The sequence below is a fragment of the Neopsephotus bourkii genome, unplaced genomic scaffold, assembly GCF_033783945.1.
Source record: "Neopsephotus bourkii isolate Nb327-2 ecotype Australia unplaced genomic scaffold, CSIRO-AGI_Nbou_v1 NB_1493, whole genome shotgun sequence".
NCBI classification, from domain to species: Eukaryota; Metazoa; Chordata; class Aves; order Psittaciformes; family Psittacidae; genus Neopsephotus; species Neopsephotus bourkii.
The window spans coordinates 4,760,249-4,780,212 of NW_026901969.1; the positions used below are offsets into that span (position 1 = coordinate 4,760,249).

Sequence of the window (19,964 nt, forward strand, 5' to 3'; positions counted from 1 at the left end):
CATAAATACGTTTTTCATATAGGTACAGTATTTAGCACTGATAGTGCTGTTTGCACAGGGGGGATAGTATTTTTTTTTTCCTTATCTCTGTGGCATACTACTTGGATAGCTTCGGGAGCATTAGACAGTTTTGAGGCAAAGATGTGTGTCTGTCCAGGATGTCTTTCATAACGGCTTCACCAGGGAGAATCAGAAACTGGATTTGCTGCTATCTGGAGGAGCTCTTGCATAGTGAAAGATACAAAACAGTCTTTTCAGACTGGTCTGTGATTTAGAAAAACACATGTATACTGAGATCTGGATTAGACTGATGAAAATTGAAGAGATGTCCCTTCTCATTTGCTTAAAATTATTTGACCATTTGTTTATCAGCTGTTTTTATTATTATTTTTTAAGCATCTCTAGTTACCTGAAATTGTCAGCTCTTGTGTTCTGCAAGAGCAAATCATACATTGGCCTCAGATCTCTTGTTGGTATCAACTGTCTTAAAATACTCACTCATATTTCAGGAGGAAAAAAAAACTGGTTTTGCTGAATAATCCTAAGTGGTCTTGTTTGTGTAGCTGCTGGCTGACGATACTGCTCATAGGGGAAGCATTCCTCTGTAGAAGGTGCTGCAGCATGGGTTTTTTTTTCCTAAGAGAGAAAGATGTGAGAATCTTCTGGAATTTGTGAAGAAACACAACCTGAAAAGTGCTCGAGTTTTATCATTATTTGATTTTAATTTAAATGTCATCACAGAAGCCTGTCTTCTCATGTCAGTTTCTAATCAGTTCTAAATGTTTAGAGGCAGAAGGTTGAGGCATAGCAGCAACTGACAGCGTGGGATGGCATTTTGCAGAGTGCCTGAATAAGACATTTTAACTGAGCATCTGAGTAAGGCTGAGAGAGTTGGGGTTGTTCAGCCTGGAGAAGGGTTCAGGGAGACCTTAGAGCAGCTTCCAGTACTTAAAGGGGACCTACAAGAGAGGGAGTCCCCTGAAGAGGGAGTTTTTACAAGGACAAGGACAAAGGAGAATGGCTTTAAGCTGAAAGCGGATAGATTTAGATTAGACATTAGGAAGTTCTTTCCCATGAGGGTGATGAGGCACTGGCACAGGTTGCCCAGAGAAGCTGTGGCTGGCCCCCATCTTTGGAAGTGTTAAAGGCCAGGTTGGATGGGGCTTGGAGCAGCCTGCTCTAGTGGAAGGTGACCAAGCCCATGGGTTGAAACCAGATGAGCTTTAAGGTCCCTTCCAACTCCAACCATTCTGTGGTATTGACGTAATTGTTTTTCAGGTAATTTAGATTTATTCTAGGGTAGGTTGTCAGTAAAGAGGGTGAGGAGATGCCTACTTGTGCAGAGCAGGGTGCTCCACAGGGTGCCCCTTGCAAGACCTGCCTGGCACCTGCTCCGTGTTGCACATTTTAACACCATCCATAGTATGCATATGTGTACTGTGTACTATGTACCACAACAGAATTTAACGCAGTGTTATTCTAATGCTATTCTATTTGCTTCAGGTATGCAGTATTTAAGATTTTTTTAAAAGGGGGGGAAGTAACCTCTAGACCTTTATTTTGGAAAGTGCACCTTAAAAATTCAAGAATGACATATAAACTGTCATCCCTTGATATGCTCTATATGCAGGTAAGTATACCTCTGCTTGCCTGGCCTGCAGTGTTACTTGGGCTGAAAATTAGAAAAGAAAGCAAACCCAAACCAAAACCACTTTTGAGAAGGACTGGGGAGCTTGAGGTAGAAGTGAAATTCTTCTGCAGTGAGAAAATATTTAAAGAAATATTCCCGGACTCCCAAAACAATAGGTCTGGAGAGACTTCTAGTGTACTTCACCTTCGAAAAAAATAAGATCGGATCCTGCAGTGTTAGAATTTTATCATTTTTATTTGTTAAATGTCTCTTGAAGGTCTAATTGTTCAGCTGATTTCTTGTGTCTTTGAGTTAGTAATTTGAATTATTTACAAAGATGTAGTAAAAAGTGCATTGGTACTTTATATTTTAAACAAATCAGTGAAATAATTCTGAAAGGCATTTCAAAAGAAGGCCATTAAAATGCATATTCCAAAGATGTGTGTGGTTTTAGTTTGGTTTTGTATCCTGTGGGGCACTTTTTTTTTTTTTTTTTTTTTCATTTTTTGTTTCTTCACATGACAGCTTGCATAGCTGCAAGAACACAGTGACACTTCTTCTGTCTTTGGCTCCCTCTTATCTTTCAGTTAAAACGCTCATGGAATTAACTTGCACTCCACTATGTATGGATTCAAAGAAAAGCAGCTGGGTTTAGCTGAAATTACCAATTAGTTTAAAACTGTTGGGAGACCAGTTGTGCTGCTGGTTGGTGCCCCCACAAGCAATTAAGCCGTGTTTCCCTGGAAGGCCCCACTGAACATGTTTATTTTAAATTTATATACAACACATTAAACCTTTATTAAGCAGGAGATTTTTTTAGGAAGAGCCCTGTCCTCAGATTTTAGGACTTAGCGACTGCTGACCGGTCTTCCGAGTCATCTGAAAGGACCTCCTGTTTTCATTAGTGGCTCTCCAGTGAGCTCAGCACTCAATCTTTAATGAACTAAATCAATTCAGCAGCCACTTCTCTGCCCTGCCTTGTGCTTGTCAGTGTTCAGGTGACCTTCAGGTTCAGCGAGTACTTAAAGTTAATTATATCCCTAATGACTTTGCAAACTTGTTTCCAGATATTGGGAACTGGGGCAAGGTTCGAATGTAAACATATGCCCCTCTTTCTGTTGCCGAGATAAACTAATATTAAAATGTTATCTGCAGCAGATCTTGTTCTCTGCAGCTGACAGGCTTTGTTAAAACCAAAGTTTGAGTGTATGACAGCTTCTTAGGTTCTAAATTCACAAATAAGATTAAAAGTTGCATGTAACTCCAGAGAGAGGTATCTTCTCCGCTTGCTTCCTGTCTCTGTATGCACTTCATTAATAGACTTACACACACACAAAACCTCAGCTGTAAGGGAATTTTTGTTGTTTTGAGGATATTTTTTAAAATTCAGAGTGTAGGCCAAAGTTGCTAGTTAAAATGTTTAAGTTCCAGTTCTTGAGCTTGCTTTTGATGTCGACTGTTTGGCTTTTGTACAGTAATCTCAGATATTTGTTATTACTTATTGTCACAGAGATACTGAAGTTCCAACCCCTTACGAAATGTATTGAAATGTATCTTTCACAAAATGATGAGGAAAAATCTGGGTTTCGTAATAATTCTAGAAAATAAATATGCCATTTTTTTGTCAAGGTTGTTAACTTCAGTCTGTAATAGCTGTGGAGGAATAGACAGCAGTGATTCTTAAAAGACAAATTCAAATAGAAATATTTTGGCTTCATAAACCAACAGTATCACAAAGCAAACTTGTTCTTCCAGTCTTACCCAGACTGCATAATGCTTGTCATGGAAACATCAGGGCAGAAGCATTAGGAACAATTTGATTTCATTTTCCTGCTCTTGTCTGTCTTAGTATTGCTGGGATACTTGCAGGTCTGTATACTTAGGCCACAAGAGTGTCTAAAAGGTACCTTTAGCTTCAGTATCAACAATTGAAAGCTATAGCTCCAGAACCAAGCATGGTATGGATCAGGCTACCATCGATCAAGTTTCTTTCTCGTTTATTTACATTTTGAACGAGCACCTACCAGAATATTATGTAAGTTATTGCCAGATTGTCTGAATTATTCTTCTGTAGCTGTCTGCTGAACCTGGCTATTTGCCACAAGGGAATTACAAAAGACAAAAATTTAAGTGCTATACCAAAAGGTTTTGTAAGTACGTGGCATCAGCAGTGTTTTTGCTTTTCAGCTGCATCCAAATTTGCAAAAAGCACCTTTTTCTGGATGAGGTATCAAAGGTCATGGGTCTGTTGACCCAGGAAAACCAGAGTTCTGTAAGCACGTGCAAAGGGGAGCTTCAATAGCTCTGCTGCTCCAACCATACTAATCCCCCTAGCTCTGCTGATCTGATTTCGGTCTGTGAGCAGCTTCATTTTTGGAGTCTACTTTAAAGAATCATTTGATCATGAAGTTGCTCATATAGCTAAATAATAACTTTCTGAAATGCTTCTGTAGCCTTTTTTGCATGTTGCGCCTTTTATTCTGTCTGTAAGTTATTGGACCATTTGACCAAATGCTTCAATGAGAGATGTATTTTTCTTACAAAAGTAGCTTAATTTTTCCCTGTAGGTATTATGTGTGAACAGGTAAAAATCAGGTTTCTTAAACATCCCTTTTTTTGTGTCTTTATTAGAAAAAATAGGTTGAAAGGACACAAATGGTTACTTGGGGTTTTTTTGTTATAAAGATATTTTTGTCCATGATCCACTTTGGTTTTGAATCAACGTTTTGACTTTGTAAGTTAGTTTCCCCACAGCTCTTTTTGCCTGCTTAGCAGACACCCTGCATAGCAATTATCTGATCTGTGACCTGGAAGGCTGTGTCACCATTAAAACAGTACACCCAGTATCATTGAGAAATACTGTTATTATGTATTAATTTTTCATTCTAGCAAAAGCTAAATCTTTAAATTGAAGAGGGATAAGAGTCACAGCAGCACTGTTAAGAGGGACAGTATAAAACCAGAACTGCATACCAGCATCAAAGTTAGCAGCGGTAATTGATGATGCATATCCTGAGAGATACAGTTACACTTCTGGGAATTAATTTCAATTTTGTGATCTGTTAGTTATTACCTCTTCTTGACGTAATTACAGACATTTAATGACAAGTGCTATTTACATCATACATTAAAAAATAGAAGTGTATGAGAGTACTTCATGCTGAGTTATTGAGTAAAGTTTAAGAACATACGATCCTAGATCTGGAATCTGTTGTTAATTGGCAGTGGCTAAGCAGAAATACTTTAAAACACTTGGATTAGTATTGGATTAATGTTGCGATTGGCTTCTGCATAATTTGGCATTCTGCAATAGTAACTTTAAGAATGCATTTTTTTCATACACTTGTTACCAAAAGGATAGCTAATTCTTCTGGTCTGAGTATTTCCTGGTATTTTTTCCTCAAACATATGGAAAGTGTAAATTAAGGTCTGTATAACAGGAGGTATGTTCGCAATTTTTTGCTTGTGTTCTGTTGTGGATCAGACTGTTAAATTTGTTAGGGAAGTGAAATGTTACGGTCAGAAGGTTCAAGGCTGAGCCATATTAGTGTTTTAATTGTTGTTCATTGTCTACTTGGAAACAGATTATGTATTAAGTGTAGGTTCTCAATAACTTCATAGGCTTATGGTTTAATGCAATGAATTAACTTAATCCTTTTGTGACTTACGGTTGGCATTAATCTATTTAACTTATTTGCAAATGCAGAAATCATTTCTACTGAGTCTGGATTGTTGACTCCTGAGACAGTAGCACTTTAAGTAAGAAAACACTCAAAGGGTTGGAATAGTGTGAAATACTGCTTCCTTGCTCCCTCTCACCTCTCTTCCCCACCAAAAGCTGACCTTATGAACACTTAGGAGCAGGGGACATTCTGATTTTCATAGAATCATAGAATCAAGTAGGTTGGAAAAACCTTTATGAAGCTACCTCAGAGACCAATTGTCATCATTCTGGCAAAGTATAGAAGCATAATATGCCACTGAATTTGGAGTTTCTAGGAAGAGTGGTTTAATATGAGGAGCTTATGGAAATGGGTGATTCAAACCATGTTCACCTTGTGGTTGCTTTTGTTCTTCACCTAATCATTTTCTTCTTTCAGTTCTTGCAAATATTTATTTAAATATGTCAGGAGTCTTTGTGGCAAGCTGAAGAGCAAACAGAGAGCTCTTTATATTAATGGGCATTATGATGAAAAAACATACAGATATTCAGTCATGATGGTTTTTATGTATACCTAATATAGTTGTTTATATTAATGGTATGTATGCGTGTATATATCCATACCCATGGCTGCTGTTTTGTTTTGGTTTTGGTTGTCCTTTTTTGCAGCAGCTTTACTATATTGCTTACAGTTTGTTTTTCTTTTTCTATTGGCAGGTATTTAATTAGTCAAGGAGCACATGTAGGAGCTGTAAATAGTGAAGGAGACACTCCATTAGATATTGCTGAAGAAGAGGCAATGGAAGAGCTGCTTCAGAATGAAGTAAATAGACAAGGTAATTTGGGATATGAAAAGATAGTTTTGTGTGTTCAACACTAAATATATTTTTGAAAACTTAATGCTAAATTAAAAAGTTTAAACTGACTCTGTTTTCTAAAGAGAATTTTCAATACACGGTACAGTGCTCAACCCATTTTCTAGGTATTCTAGCCAAATTATAGCTAAAACAAGAGTAAACAACTGTAGTGCATCGCATAAATCACCCGTTGTGTCTAGGTCTCACCTTTTGAATGCCCTTCTACAATACCAAATGACTGAAGCTACTCACTGGGATAAGGAATCTTAGATTGCATTTGTTTTAGGCCTGAGAATGTATCATGAATCTTTTAAGTTTCTCCTGGTTTTGTGTACTCTTCTGAGAACACTATGTAGGTGAGCATTCATGGTACAGATAATGGATAGATGGCAAGTTTTGGCAGTATTGTTGAAAATGAATACCCTATATTTATGCACCTTGCTGCTATAAAATTGGCACTAGGCATAGGTGTCTTTACAAGAGACACTGGCATAGGTGTCTTTACAAGAGAAACCGGGCTTTGAAAAGAAACATTTTGATTCATTTTTCCCTGCTTTTTTTCCTCTCCTTACACTGCTGTTTTCCATGTTCCAATCTTCATGGGTTTTCCAGTGAAAAGTCTTTGAAAGTTTCTGTTTTTTTTCATTCCACAGAGGAAAGAATATTCAGTTGTTGTTGACTGACCATCTTGAGTCCAATAGAAATGCACTGTCATTCCAAAACTCCCAGTACAAGAACTGGGGTGATGTGGTAGGAGTTACATTATAAATTGAAGGAAATTGACAATCAGATGGAAGATGTGGAGCCTTTTCAGTTGGAGTGCTAGGGGAATGCATCTCCATTACTTCTAGACTCCTGCCTACCTTTTAAAAGGCTTCTTCCTCCTTGAAAAACTCATTTTTGTAGCATTGAATTTATATCTCTTAAGACAGATTAACACAATTTAAAAGTAAACTAATAATTGCTTCAGGCTTTGCCCTGATTTCATTTGTATGGTAAACCCATTTAATACCTAAAGTAAAGGTTAAAAATAAAACAGATGACATGATAGGGAAATATGAGATACCTAATGATATAAAGAAATAGACCGTAGATTTGACAAAGGCTTTGATTCACTTATTTGGTAGTGTTAATGGAATTTTGATTAACAGTTCTTACAGTTAACACACAAACAATTTCAGATTAGATAGCTGTGACTATTTTTTCGTCTGTACTACCATTTGTCTATTATAATTATTTTGGAAATAATACAGTTGTTGCTCTCTTTTCTAACAGTACTGTCAATCTTTGCTGGAGAGTTGTTTCTAGAATGTGCCTCAGCTTAAATTCTTAAAGGCTGGTTTTGAAATGTTTGACTTTACTGATGTGCTGTCATAATTGACTGCAGTATTTTTTTTGTAAAATTGACATTATTTAGGAAAAGAACCCTTTCAAAATCTCTTATTTATATGTTATGCTTTTTAAAAAAATGTTAATATGGGTGTTTTATGTACATTTTTACAATGCAGATTCAACATTGCACACTAATATTTATTCTTTTACAAGTTTGTTTCGAACAGCCCGATTGTAAAGTTAGCATTGTCAACCTAAGCTAAATGTTACAGTTCACTGAAAATTTCAGTGTAGTTTACATATTTCATATTTAAAGCTTACAATAAACTGTGGTACAGTCTTTACAAGTCTGAGAAGAATGTAGATATACCCACACTGCAGCTGTTAGTTTCTAAAGGGGCAATTCAGGTTGTTTTAAAGTACTGTATTTCACTTGCTATGGAAAGCTGTTCTCCAAGCATTCCTCTTCTACAGTTTTTTGTCAGTTGGCTTGCTGACTAACTAAAGGATTTCCATAAAATTGGTCTTTCTCAGATGACCAGATTATATTATTATTTTATATTTTATTATTTTCTCAGATAACCCAGTTGATTGAATGAGGCACCATGTCAGGTGAGAAAATACTTGTTAGGGCTGTGCTTCAGAGCGGTTTGACCTCCCTCTGTGCAGAACAGGAACTGGATGCTGTCCTACAGAGTGTGACCACACTGTGAACATCCCTGACAGCATTTCTGCCTTCCTGGTCTTAACAGGACACTAATGCCTATGGTTATATATTTGTATATAATTTTGTTTTATATATGTATGTATATATATTTGCACACAGACATATGAATGTATTTCTATGTATGTATGCTACCTAGTTCATTTTGCTGTTAGACAACTTACTTAGTAGTTTCAGTTTCACAGAAGCAGGGAAGAAGGCATACAGCATCCTTCAGAATTTGTGTCTGAAGTTGTAAGAACTAAGGGGATGAAATCGTAAGAAATAGTTAATGACTGTGGATGGGAATGGAATAGAAAGGGTGTGAATGTGGATGTGAACCTTAGTGTATACCTAGTAAATCATGAGACAGTTGTCTCAGCAATAAGGTTTTAATTGTGTGCTTTGACAGCATCCTTAACTTGCATATACAGTTAATATTATATACAGAATTGTTATCTAGCCATTACAGTAACTTGGAAAGTGCCTAATTGTGTGTATGTTGTAGCTACAGAAGTTGTATCTCTAAAATTGGAATTTAATTGTTTATCTTAATGTGGAATTAACACTGATGCCTATTGACAATTTCATCTTTGACTGTACAGATGGCTCAATGTAATTACCCCTCCAGCTTTAACATTGGTCATCATATGAAATAAAGCAATGCTGCAGTTTTGATAATGCAGGTTAACTGTGCGATCTGTGGAGTTATCGGCCTTGTTTCACTGTTAACAGTAGTGGAATATCAGCCTATTGATTTTGAATAAACAAACCTGGGCGCCAAAATATTTTACTCTGTATAGGTAAAACATGCAGTGTGAAAATTAAGCATACATTTTCTTTAATATGCTTGCCTTGCAAGTTTTTCATGTGTATTTATTCATACATTCATTATAGTTTAACTTTTGTGTTGCTTAGTTAATGCTGTGAATATGGTTTCCTATATACTGATGTCAGCAGTCAGAGTCGTTTGGTGGCAAAAAAATGGTCTGGAAAGATCAGTCTGTTTCATTGTGATTCCAAATACATTTAAGTGATGACATTTGATAGAAATCTGAGGAGAATCACTGTTAGCTCAGCCTTTTTGCTGCTTTTGCAGACTTTCTGTCTTTATAGGGAAAGTTCAAATGGAGCCTTCCAGTTGTGCAGCTATTCAGTCTTCTACAGATCATGAGTTTATATTTATGCCCAAGTTTTACAGGTGTTGAATTATATTTTAAGTATATGTCTTACATACTACAGGTCAAAAAACGGGAGCCTCTGGAAACATTAAATTCACAGGAGTAAATTGTAGAATACAATACAGTTCAGATCTACGTGATGTTACAGGCTTAATAAAAAGAAGGCTCTGCAGTGTTTGCTCACCCTATTTTAGCATTCAGACTCCAAAATCTGACCTGTCTAGAGAGGAGGGGGTCAGTGATCCGAATTAATCTTGCTTAACAAGTTCTGTTGTAAGCCATGTTAGATACGAGGGAGCTTTTATAGTATTATTATGCTATGTCTGTTTTTCTTCAGTTGGTCTGATCTTCATATATAACTCTTCTGAATTGTGATCTTTGGTTAAGGCATCTTTTCATGTGTCCTTGTGTGGGCCACATGTCCTCAGATAAGGCCACCTGTGTTCTTTTGAACATATTGCAGGACCCTGTTCAAAAAAATGGACTGTGCAGTAGTCTTCAACTAATCGAGTAGGTAGCCTGTAAGTGATAGCACTCCCAATAGTAAGATGAGCATTTTTCTACCCTGATCTTCAAAGGACAAGTATTGGCTTAATTATGTTTTTTAAGCTTAAAACCTAGCTTAGTTTTATGCTTTGTGAGAAGATAAATTACATTCATGCTCACATAAGGTATAAAGATATTTTGGCACAGTTACGAGCACTTCACAAATAGCAAAACTAGGTGTTTTATGGAAATTATTCCAAAGTAGTGCTGAACAGCTCTTCCCTTTGCATACCATGTGTTTGAACTACTTTGTGTGTTAATGGAAAAACTCTTAGGACCTGTTCTGTTGTTTCTCCGTGCGGCTGGTATCTTTATCATGTGCCAATCCCATGTATATATATGCCACCACAATCCCCATAATTCTTTATCTTTGTTGAAAATATTTTTATTTAGAGTTTCTCAATGTATGATCCCTTATGTTTCTACTTGGCAGTGTTTCAGCGTGTCATAGTTGTGGAAGATGTCTTTTGCCAGTAGTGTGAAGTTTTCATTTGCACTGGTGAGAATCCGGAGACTTGAGAGAGATGGGGCTTTAATCCCAGCTAGCCCTGGCCAGTTTTAAATGTTGCCTCTCCTCAGGTCTTGAGTAGGGTTAACTGTAATGGTTTCAGACAAATTTTTAGCTGTTTATCATCAGATGTCCTCTTAAAATTATTTTTAGCTGCTTAAGCAGTTATTTTGAATTATAGGAAACATTCTCAGGAGGTGAGTTAGTGGGGAGAGGTGACATGAGGTGAATCAGGAGTTCATGATACAGCCTGGTAGCTATTCAGTAACTATCAGGGAGATCACTTCTCCTTTTCCAAGGAGAAGCAAGCGTTTCTCATTCTTAATTATAGGTAAAAGTAGGAAGACTTTCTCGGATGTATTGCTTAACTCAGCTTTGTTTATGTGGATAAAATGTGAACTATTACATTTGTATATAAACATTCATACATGAAGTAAAAGTGGGTTGATCTTCCAGGCAGTATCTATAAAACATGCCTTTATATGGCTGAAGAGTCGTGAAACAATGATTCAGCATTTAAATTTATGCTGAATTTCATTAAATGCTCACCGAACAGCACAACGGCTTCCAAACCTGTTTGGAACTGTTGAATAACACTTGTTGATCCAAAAAAATGAAAGCATTTAGCCATAAATTATTAATGATTTAAGAAGTTGTTAGAGTGCCAGAGAGGTTAAGTGTCCTGGTGGTGTGAGGGAATAATATTCCGGCTGGAGCTGAGCTGGGAGGCAGCGCATTGCCATCTATGGGCCGTATGAACAAAGTGTTGGAAACGTATGACGAGCATTTGCTTTTTCCCTGATACCTTAATAGAGTCTGGAAAACAAAAGCAAGGAGAAAGGGCCGTACAAGGTAGAATAAAGGCTGTTTACATTCCGTTTTCTGTGGTTAATAACGGGAAATGTATTTAGCTTATCTCGGAGAGCAGCTTTTCTTCTTCGACACACAGTTTAATTCCTTTTTTCCTGCCAGTTACTAGCGTGGGATGTTTTATTTAGATTGGCAAGATTCATGTACTTTCTTGTATTGAAATACGATCAGAAATTTTCTGCCTTGTAAAATAATGTATTGATGCAGCCCTTAGTCCTCTGCAGCCATTGCATCTCGTTTGGGCTTCAGAAATGCAGTCGACTGTGATATTGATAGAAGTCTATATTCAGTATTAGTTCTTTCCCTGCAAAAGCATTGCTATTTTGACATAATTCTCTGCTTCTGCAGGCATACCTGGAAAGTATGCTTAGATTTTAACCATTAGAAGTTCAAGATCAGGCTTTGAGAAGTGTTTTTCCTGTTTTTCCTTTATGCAAAAGTGCTTCATGAGCCATATATAAGAAATTTTACACTGATAGGAGTTTACATTGGATTCTTCAAGTGGAGAAGGTTACTCCTTGATAACAATTCACAGTAAGACCTTGGGCTTGCAAACAGGGGATGGCCATAAATGTTACTAGCAGATGATATATAAACTATTTGCGTGGTGGTGTTTTGCAGGCAACACTGACATGTAAATGACTGTACTCTAGATATTTTCCCAGGGTCTGCTGGTCTGTACTGCTGTGTCATTCTGAAATGCAGATGGCCCAAGGAAGTTAGCTTGCAGTAGTTCACAAATCGATACATAGGAGCCTCCCAGAGAATGAGAATGTGTGATTATTGATACATTATTGATTCAAAGTTCATGGTTTCTATTCTTCATATCTGTTAGAGTTATAAAGATTGTTAGATACATAAAACTTAATCATTCGTGGTTTGTTTTGAGAAAGACCATTTTAGACCATACCTACTTCCATGTATTCAATTTTTACCACAGCTTCCTTCAAAACGAGTAGCTTTGGGCTTTTTTCTCTGCCTAGTGCTTCAGCAGTCTTCTGAATCTTCCTGCATCTTGCCTCTGTATTATGGGTTTTCATCAGTTTCTGATGAAATTTAATTCTATTAATTTTTATTAAGTTGCCAAGATTGAAATGCTTGCTTTAGTCATTTAAGTGGATGAGTCTAGGAACTCAGTCAGCTGTTTAGAATGCTTAAAATATAACCTGCTTCAGTTATTTTATGATAGTAACGTTTTATCTTTTCATCTGTCCTTAGCATAAAGTTTTACCAGATTTACTTAGAGAACAGAATTGTTTCTCCAACTGGTCTTGCTTTGTTTGCTTTTATTGGTTTGCTTTGGGTTGTTTGCTTTTTTTTACATGTTTGTAGATAGGGAATATCTTTTATAGTGTGAACTGGTGGAAGAAGAATAATCAAGACGTGAACTCTGTTACAGCACTGTCGTATGCTACCACAAGCCAAACAAATTACATGTTATGTTTCCAAAAGTATATAATAATTATATTCCTTCTTCCTGCATTTCAGGAAGTTTTGGTTCAGGCATGTAATTTTTAAGGTTTTTCTTGCCCTATAATTGGGGGATTACAGCATCTGTGAAATACTAATTCATACTAGCATAATAGATGTATCAGTCTGCTATCCTCTGCCTTAAGCGTATTTCAGCAGTGGCAATGTAATGGCTTTCAGTTTGCCACTTCATTGCTCTGCCTTTCGAGTTGCCAATGGATTGATAAAAGCTTGATGAATCTGTTTTATTGTAATCTCTTTTGCCACACTTTACTCAGTAGAACGATGCACTGCACTACATATTATCGCTATATTATCTATATTTTCATTTTATGATATTAATAATTTCTTTAATGAAGGCCACTTCATCTGTTAGCTGTTTGAAGACATTAGAACCTGAAATTGCTGTTCATTATAAAGACTTTGAAAATTAATTAAAAATAATTACGTAGAATAGTTTTGAAAATAGATGTTCTAGCTTTGCATAGTCTTGCTTGTGGTCTGCCATAGATTGTCATGCTGTGATTAGTTGGGCAGTTGCGAGTTACGTGATAGAAACAAGTGTTTTTGAGAAAAATGGGGGCAGATGAAGCTTCAGCACGGAATACTGAAAGAATGTAGAATTAGATCTGACTCAAAGAGTGTCTCTCTCTTAAGTATTTTAAAAATCATTTGTTGCAGAGGCTGTATAAGGACTACTGTCAAGGTTTGTGTTTTTATCTAGTAAATCAATAACCTGTTTCTGGATTTCACTTGCTCTTTTTACATCCAAGTTAATGCTTTGCTCCATGAGAAATTAAAAATTCAGAGTACAGAAGAGCAGTACATTTTTCCCAAGTCTCTGCATACCAGGGTCTAAGACTAGACAAATCATAGACATAAAATAATTTTGCTGAAGGTTGGTGCACTGATTCTGTTAGATGTCAGGCCAGGTACAGTTTGAGCTCTTGATGGTCACAATTCGTAAGTCGCTTTTCCTCACAGAATTGTCGCCATTCAGTCAGCATAGGTAGAGCAATGCTCATGCATAGTTCTCTTCAAGACCTTTTTCTGCCATGTTGTTTAGGTCAGTCCGTATGTTAGTAATTAAAACATGCTTGCATATACCGACTTTGCTTTGCCTATTCAAGGTCTGTGTTTTGTTCGGTCTGTTTAACCTGATGTGCATACTTGTAAACGTTATATTGCATTCCTCCCTTTTCATCACTGTGTGATAATTTTTTATGAGACATACTATAAGAAGGTTTTGGTGGTTTGGTTTTTTAGTCGAGGTACGAAGGGAGATTTCCAAAGGCTTGGTTATTTGAGCGCAAGGTTTATGTGTCCCAGTAATAGAAAGCAAACAAGACGTTCTGTAGAAATTATAAAAAATATAGCTCCATCTTTCTTATCATCATTGATGAGAATATAGGCTGTTCCTCTTCCCATATAAAAAACTGTAGCTGTTTTCTACCTTCTGCAGACACATCAAACCAGACTTGTATTTTGGTGCTTAGAAGGTTAAAATATATTTTTTCTCCTTTTTTAATTGGTCACTGTACTGATTGTTACTGTGATGGTAGAAATTCTTAAAACTGAAGAGCCGGTTCTGCTAGCTTTCTTCTCCTTCCCCCTGCCGCATTCTCCCCTTCTCTTTGGGGAAAAACTCCATTGTGCATGCAAATAGTCATGCAGTAATGGATGTTTCATAACCTCTTGGAATTCATCTTCAAAAGATACTAATATCTAATCATGAACATCTGTTCATATTGTTCAGCTGTTATTGCACCACGTAAGGATGGTACAAGATTTGTTTCATAATTGAAGTATTGGAACTAAAATATTTTGTGTCTTCTCTTTTCCCCCCTCTCTATCCGAATTAGGGGTTGATATAGAGGCAGCTCGAAAAGAAGAAGAACGAGTAATGCTACGAGATGCAAGACAGTGGCTCAACAGTGGCCATATAAGTGACGTCAGGCATGCAAAATCTGGTGGTACAGCGCTTCATGTAGCTGCTGCAAAGGGCTATACAGAAGTCTTAAAGTAAGTATGGTTTAAATGGGAATTTTTCAAATTTGATTGTCTTGTTGATGTAATGCTGCTTGGAATTGATACAGTTGAACACTTTCAACTTTTAGGAGTTGTTGGAAAATAGCAATCTCTAGAACTGTCTTTTCCTCAAAGCTTGGTTTTATGTTTTCAAGCACTCATAAATCATGTTACTGTTAGCTTTCTACCTCAAATCATTCAAAATATGAACACAGTGTACTTATTCAGCCTGAATACTTATTTAAAAGAAGAAAGCTGGCAAAAAAAATTGCCTGGTTTCTAAAGCCAACCATGTAAACAAGCTTAATACCTTTTCATAATGACGGTTAGCATTCTGAGTGATGCATGTTTTCAAAACACCATATTTATTTGCATACATAAAGCAGTTTGTAATCCAGACTAAAGGTTTTTACACCTAAAGAACGGAGAATTTTATTTTGGGGCTTTTTGATACTGTTATTTAAGTCGTAACACTTGAAATATTTCCTGAAAAGTTCCAGGCTTTTGGAGTCCTCATAATTCATAGGTACCTTTTCATTAATACAATACAAGGCTATATTGCGATGGAGGTTTAATTGGGTTTTTGTCAAAGCCCTGCTTTTATTGAAATAAAGCATACTTAATAATACATTTTGAGGTGATATGGTTTAGAGCGAGGTGTCCCTGCCCATGGCAGGGGGGTTGGAACTTAATGATCTTAAGGTCCTTTCCAACCCTAACTATTCTGTGATTCTATACATTGCTTTACTGTGATTGTAAATGTATTTTGACTGCTTTAGCAGTCCTAGGAACAGATTTATATTGTAACATGAATGAAAATGAACACACCTTGACTGTGTATTACCGCCTTTAAGGTCTGCAGAACCTTATAATGTTTTGTCAGCACAGAAGTTGAATGACAGGTTCTTTAACCATTATAACCATTACGTACAATTTACTGAATGGGAGATCTGCTTCAAAAACCCTGATGCTTCAACGTGATGAAGTTATTTTGCTTGAAAATAATGATTTTTGATTTAGGATAGTTTGTGTCTATAAGGGAATTTTATCTATAACTGGTTTCTTTTTTTAGCTGTCTTCTTTGTAGTGCAGTCCAGGTACTTTTGCTAGGGGGTGAAAAATGTGTGTGTGAGCAATTTTCTTGATGGGTTCACATTATCAAAAACGTGTGCTCTGTATAGGCTGCAAGACTTTGCAGCTGAGGATGAGTGAAAGTTGACTCATTGGAAGATACTACTTTAAGTATGTTGGCTCTTGAGAAACGGAGAGAAGTTTTTGAGAAGAGTGCTTCACAGTTATGGCATTTTTTTATAGTTACAGACAGTGTTTCAGAGAGATGATAGCCCTTTACACAGAACTGTCAGGGTATGTGTGTCTGTTGTCACTTGGACACTCACAGTTCAACCATGGTGAATTCAAGTGTGCCAAATGCAGGCTGAAAAGCAGATTCTCTAACTGGGGAGCTCTGCTCCCTCTCAGAGAGCAACTGAAGCACATACCGTTAGGTTGTTACATCATCACACATTACTGACAGGAGGAGGTGCAAGTTTCAAGCACCTAATATTAGAATAGGAAGAGGTTTTAATAATTTACTATGTAAGAACATTGTATCCAACAATTTTTGACATTTTTCAGCTTTCCTTTCATTAACAGGGGTTCTCCCTGTTACTGCACATGGAGAAAAATAGCACTGTGGACTTCAAATGAAGAGGAAGTGAATAAAGAGGAAAATGGAAAAGGCTACTTTTCTTGAATTTTCCTTAAAAATGCATATACCTACTGAACAATGAAAAGGGAAATGCTTCTGTAAGGAAGTTAATCGGTTGTCAATAGCCCAACTAAAATATGTATGATAAAAAGGAGAAGGATGTTATTATAGAATAACTTTTTGCTTTTATGACAATTCATTGATCTCTGTGAGCAGTGTCAACATCTAATTCTTCTAATTTCTTTAGGCTTTTAATACAGGCTCGCTACGATGTGAATATTAAAGATTATGATGGCTGGACACCACTTCATGCTGCTGCTCACTGGGGTAAAGAAGAAGCATGTCGCATTTTAGTGGAAAACCTTTGTGATATGGAGGCTGTCAACAAAGTGGTAGGATTTTTATGTAATCCTTGTCAAGATACAAAGTTCTGGTCTCTAAAGTGACTTTAGAAGCCAGGGTAAGAAAAGTGATGATAAACTGCTGTTTACTGTACGTGGAGCTTTATATAATGCATGTTTTGTCAAAACAGCATGTTTGTGTTCAAAACTAAATACTCTGATCATCTAAATTAATTTCTAGGCCCACTTTATGCTCAGTTCTATATTAAATAATCCATGAATTATTTGACATGAAAATTCAAAATAGAATGAGTTTGTTGACCTTTCAGAGGTACAAAATCAGTGACTTTGAAAATCAGCTTGTGTTAGCATACTGTATGCTAACTGCTATACGGGTTGGGTGCACTGGAAGAAATTTGTAGGCCTCTCTGGACTCCCTAGACATAACCTAAGTGCTTCCTAAGCTGTATTTCCTCAGCTCTTACTCAAAGACCTGCATAGCTTGCTGGCTTTGCAGCATCTTGCTTCCAACAGATACAAATATATTCATGATTCACACAGGCATCACAAGGATCCAGATCTTTTCATTCAGCTGTGTAAATGCTGAAGCTCTCTTTATTCTCTTTGCAGTATGTTCTACAGATAGATTCCAATCTTCTTCCAGTTTCTGTCAATTCTGCATATGTAAATTACCTGGCCAACTTTTAAGATGGATTCTTCATTGAATTGTTTCATAAACTTAAAATAAATTAGAGAAATATGCATATGCAGATCACAAATTAGCAAGTATTTAGATAAGGACAGAAATTGGTTTGTAACATTTTTAGTCTTTGTTGACTTTTTCTTCCTTAGAAATTGAGGTTTTGTGTAGTAAAAACAGTGAAATCTGGAACTGAATTTCAAATAGCTTCAACTCTTTCTGTATAATCCTTATAGAACTGATATTTATATCAGCTGTTATAACTGTATTTTGTATCAGACAGTCAAAAGCTGATGCAATTAGTTGAAGTCAGTTTATAAAGTTACCTGGTAGACTTTTTTACTGGGGTTATAAAAATGTGGAGGGTGGTATTTCAGAGAGCACTGTCATGAACGTAACGTTCAACTCAGCTGGTGCAAGAATAAGAATAAAGGAGGTATAGAGAGATGCAAGCGATTGTATTTGGTATATGGGCTTGTCTGTGCAAGCTAGGAAGATTTTGCCTGTTGTGTTCTTAAGTAAGCTGATAAATATTTTTGGTTTTGGAGATACCAAGATTGAAAATTCCTTTATTTGGTTTTAGATGCAGGTGCTTAGAAGCTTATAGAACTTAGCCTTTATGGTTAAAGCACGTTTATGGATTGCATTTAGGTATAACCTTCCAACTGCAACAGTTTTTTGCAAAGTGATTTTTTTTTGTGGTCAAGGTAGGTCTAACTCAAATTTTTTGGAAATAAGTTCACTTAATAGCTACCTAAAACTAGAAATCTGGATTAAAAACTGTAGTCATAATGCAAATATGAAGTTGACGTGATTTTGTTGCTTAGTTTCTAGTTGCACTAGATGGAATAGTTCACATGTCAGAGGAGCTCAAGCTGTTTTGGGTAATCCTTGTTGAAAGGTGCACCTGCTTCTACTGTATGGTCAGAGGTTTTTACATGGACGTGAAAATTAGTGGTTTGAAGGTCCATCCTTTCTAACTGTTTGGTAGCCTTCACAATGTAATTAGGAATACATTTGTATTTAGTTAACATTCAAGAAACAGAAATGAGCAGAGACAAATACGAACAGCTTTATTTTTGTAAGCTGCTGTGACCACTTTTAAATGACAGCTCTGTCTTTAGTGCTAGTTATTGTATAGGAGTACTTACTTGGCTGGTCTTGTCTTGATCCTCCCAACATTTTTGTATGCCCACCTAGTGTGTTGATGCAGCTGCTTTGATACTGTGTAGGTGAATCTAGGACTTTGCCTGCATTCCAGGCTTCTTGTATTTGAATGAAAACTTCAAATACAAAACGCTGTATTGCAGTATCAAAGCAAGTTGGGCTTTCTTTGTGGAACTGTGTGAGCTTCAGCCCTTCTCATCTTCAGGTAAAGATGAAGAAATGGGAGTTTTGAAATCTTTACCAATTCAGACCTTAAAGACAGAATCTCGTGTCCTGTGGATATCTGTTCTAGGACTATGAAGTCAGATATGGCAAGCTGAAGAAATTCCAGCTGACAGCATTACCCTGTTACTGAATAGCATGATAGTCTGTTTATTCAAGAACATGTTCCATGAAAGTCATAGACTAAAGGGGGAGGTAGGAAGAAATGGTCATAGCAGATCTTTTCTAAAATGGAATGTAAAATGTAAAATACGGTTTTACTGTAAAAACATGAAAATGTGACTATTCAAGATTAGTATAGCTTGCTTAGATAATTGAAACTTTAAAAATCAAACTGTATATGGTAGTCTGTAATGGACAGGATAATGAACTGCTCAGGATCCATCCATACAACTGCCATTGGAATGGTTGTTTGAAACTAATACTGTGGGAATTGTATTCTTTTGATCTCTTTTCTGTGATAGTTTTGTTTTGGGATTTTTTTCTTTCGAAGGACAGCAGTACTTTACTGAAGTCTTGTTTTATCTTTTAAGAAACATATTTGCCCATCAGGTATTGATATTTCTCTTTCAGTTACCCCAAAAAAAGTAAAATTGCAAAATTGTTTTCAACTACTGGCAGACTAACAGTTTGGGATAGAGCTTGGCTTATACTTTCTAATTTTTTTCTCTGAATGTGCTCCTTACCTGCATCATCATGTGATAAGGCATCATAATCCATTTCATTTAAGTTCTTCTGTACAGTGATGGTGTTTTACTTCTTCCCCCCCTCCAGGGGCAGACAGCATTTGATGTGGCAGATGAAGATATTCTAGGATATTTAGAAGAATTACAAAAGAAGCAGAATCTGGTAGGCCTTTTGCATATAAAGACATATATATATTTTACTTTATTATCCATGGTTGTGATATCCAGTTCAGAGCAGTATATAGATTAAAAATAAAGGTTTGAATTGGGGTTTCAATTCAGGTAATGCCACAGTAACCTCAGAAGTTCTTTTATGCCTTATTCGGTCAATTACGGTGAAAAGCGTTGAAAGCA

The 19,964-nt window shown here is 36.5% G+C and overlaps 1 protein-coding gene across 2 annotated transcripts in view; it reads left to right on the forward strand.

The window, feature by feature from the left end:
- The window catches only part of PPP1R12A (protein phosphatase 1 regulatory subunit 12A), a 117,933-nt gene that overhangs the window by 56,849 nt on the left and 41,120 nt on the right, over window positions 1-19,964 (forward strand). For both annotated transcript variants that reach the window (XM_061369375.1, XM_061369376.1), the window contains exons 3-6: window positions 6,009-6,127; window positions 14,621-14,780; window positions 16,742-16,886; window positions 19,699-19,773. In XM_061369375.1, the coding sequence (XP_061225359.1) occupies window positions 6,009-6,127; window positions 14,621-14,780; window positions 16,742-16,886; window positions 19,699-19,773 (499 nt within the window). The remainder of the gene's footprint in view (window positions 1-6,008; window positions 6,128-14,620; window positions 14,781-16,741; window positions 16,887-19,698; window positions 19,774-19,964) is intronic.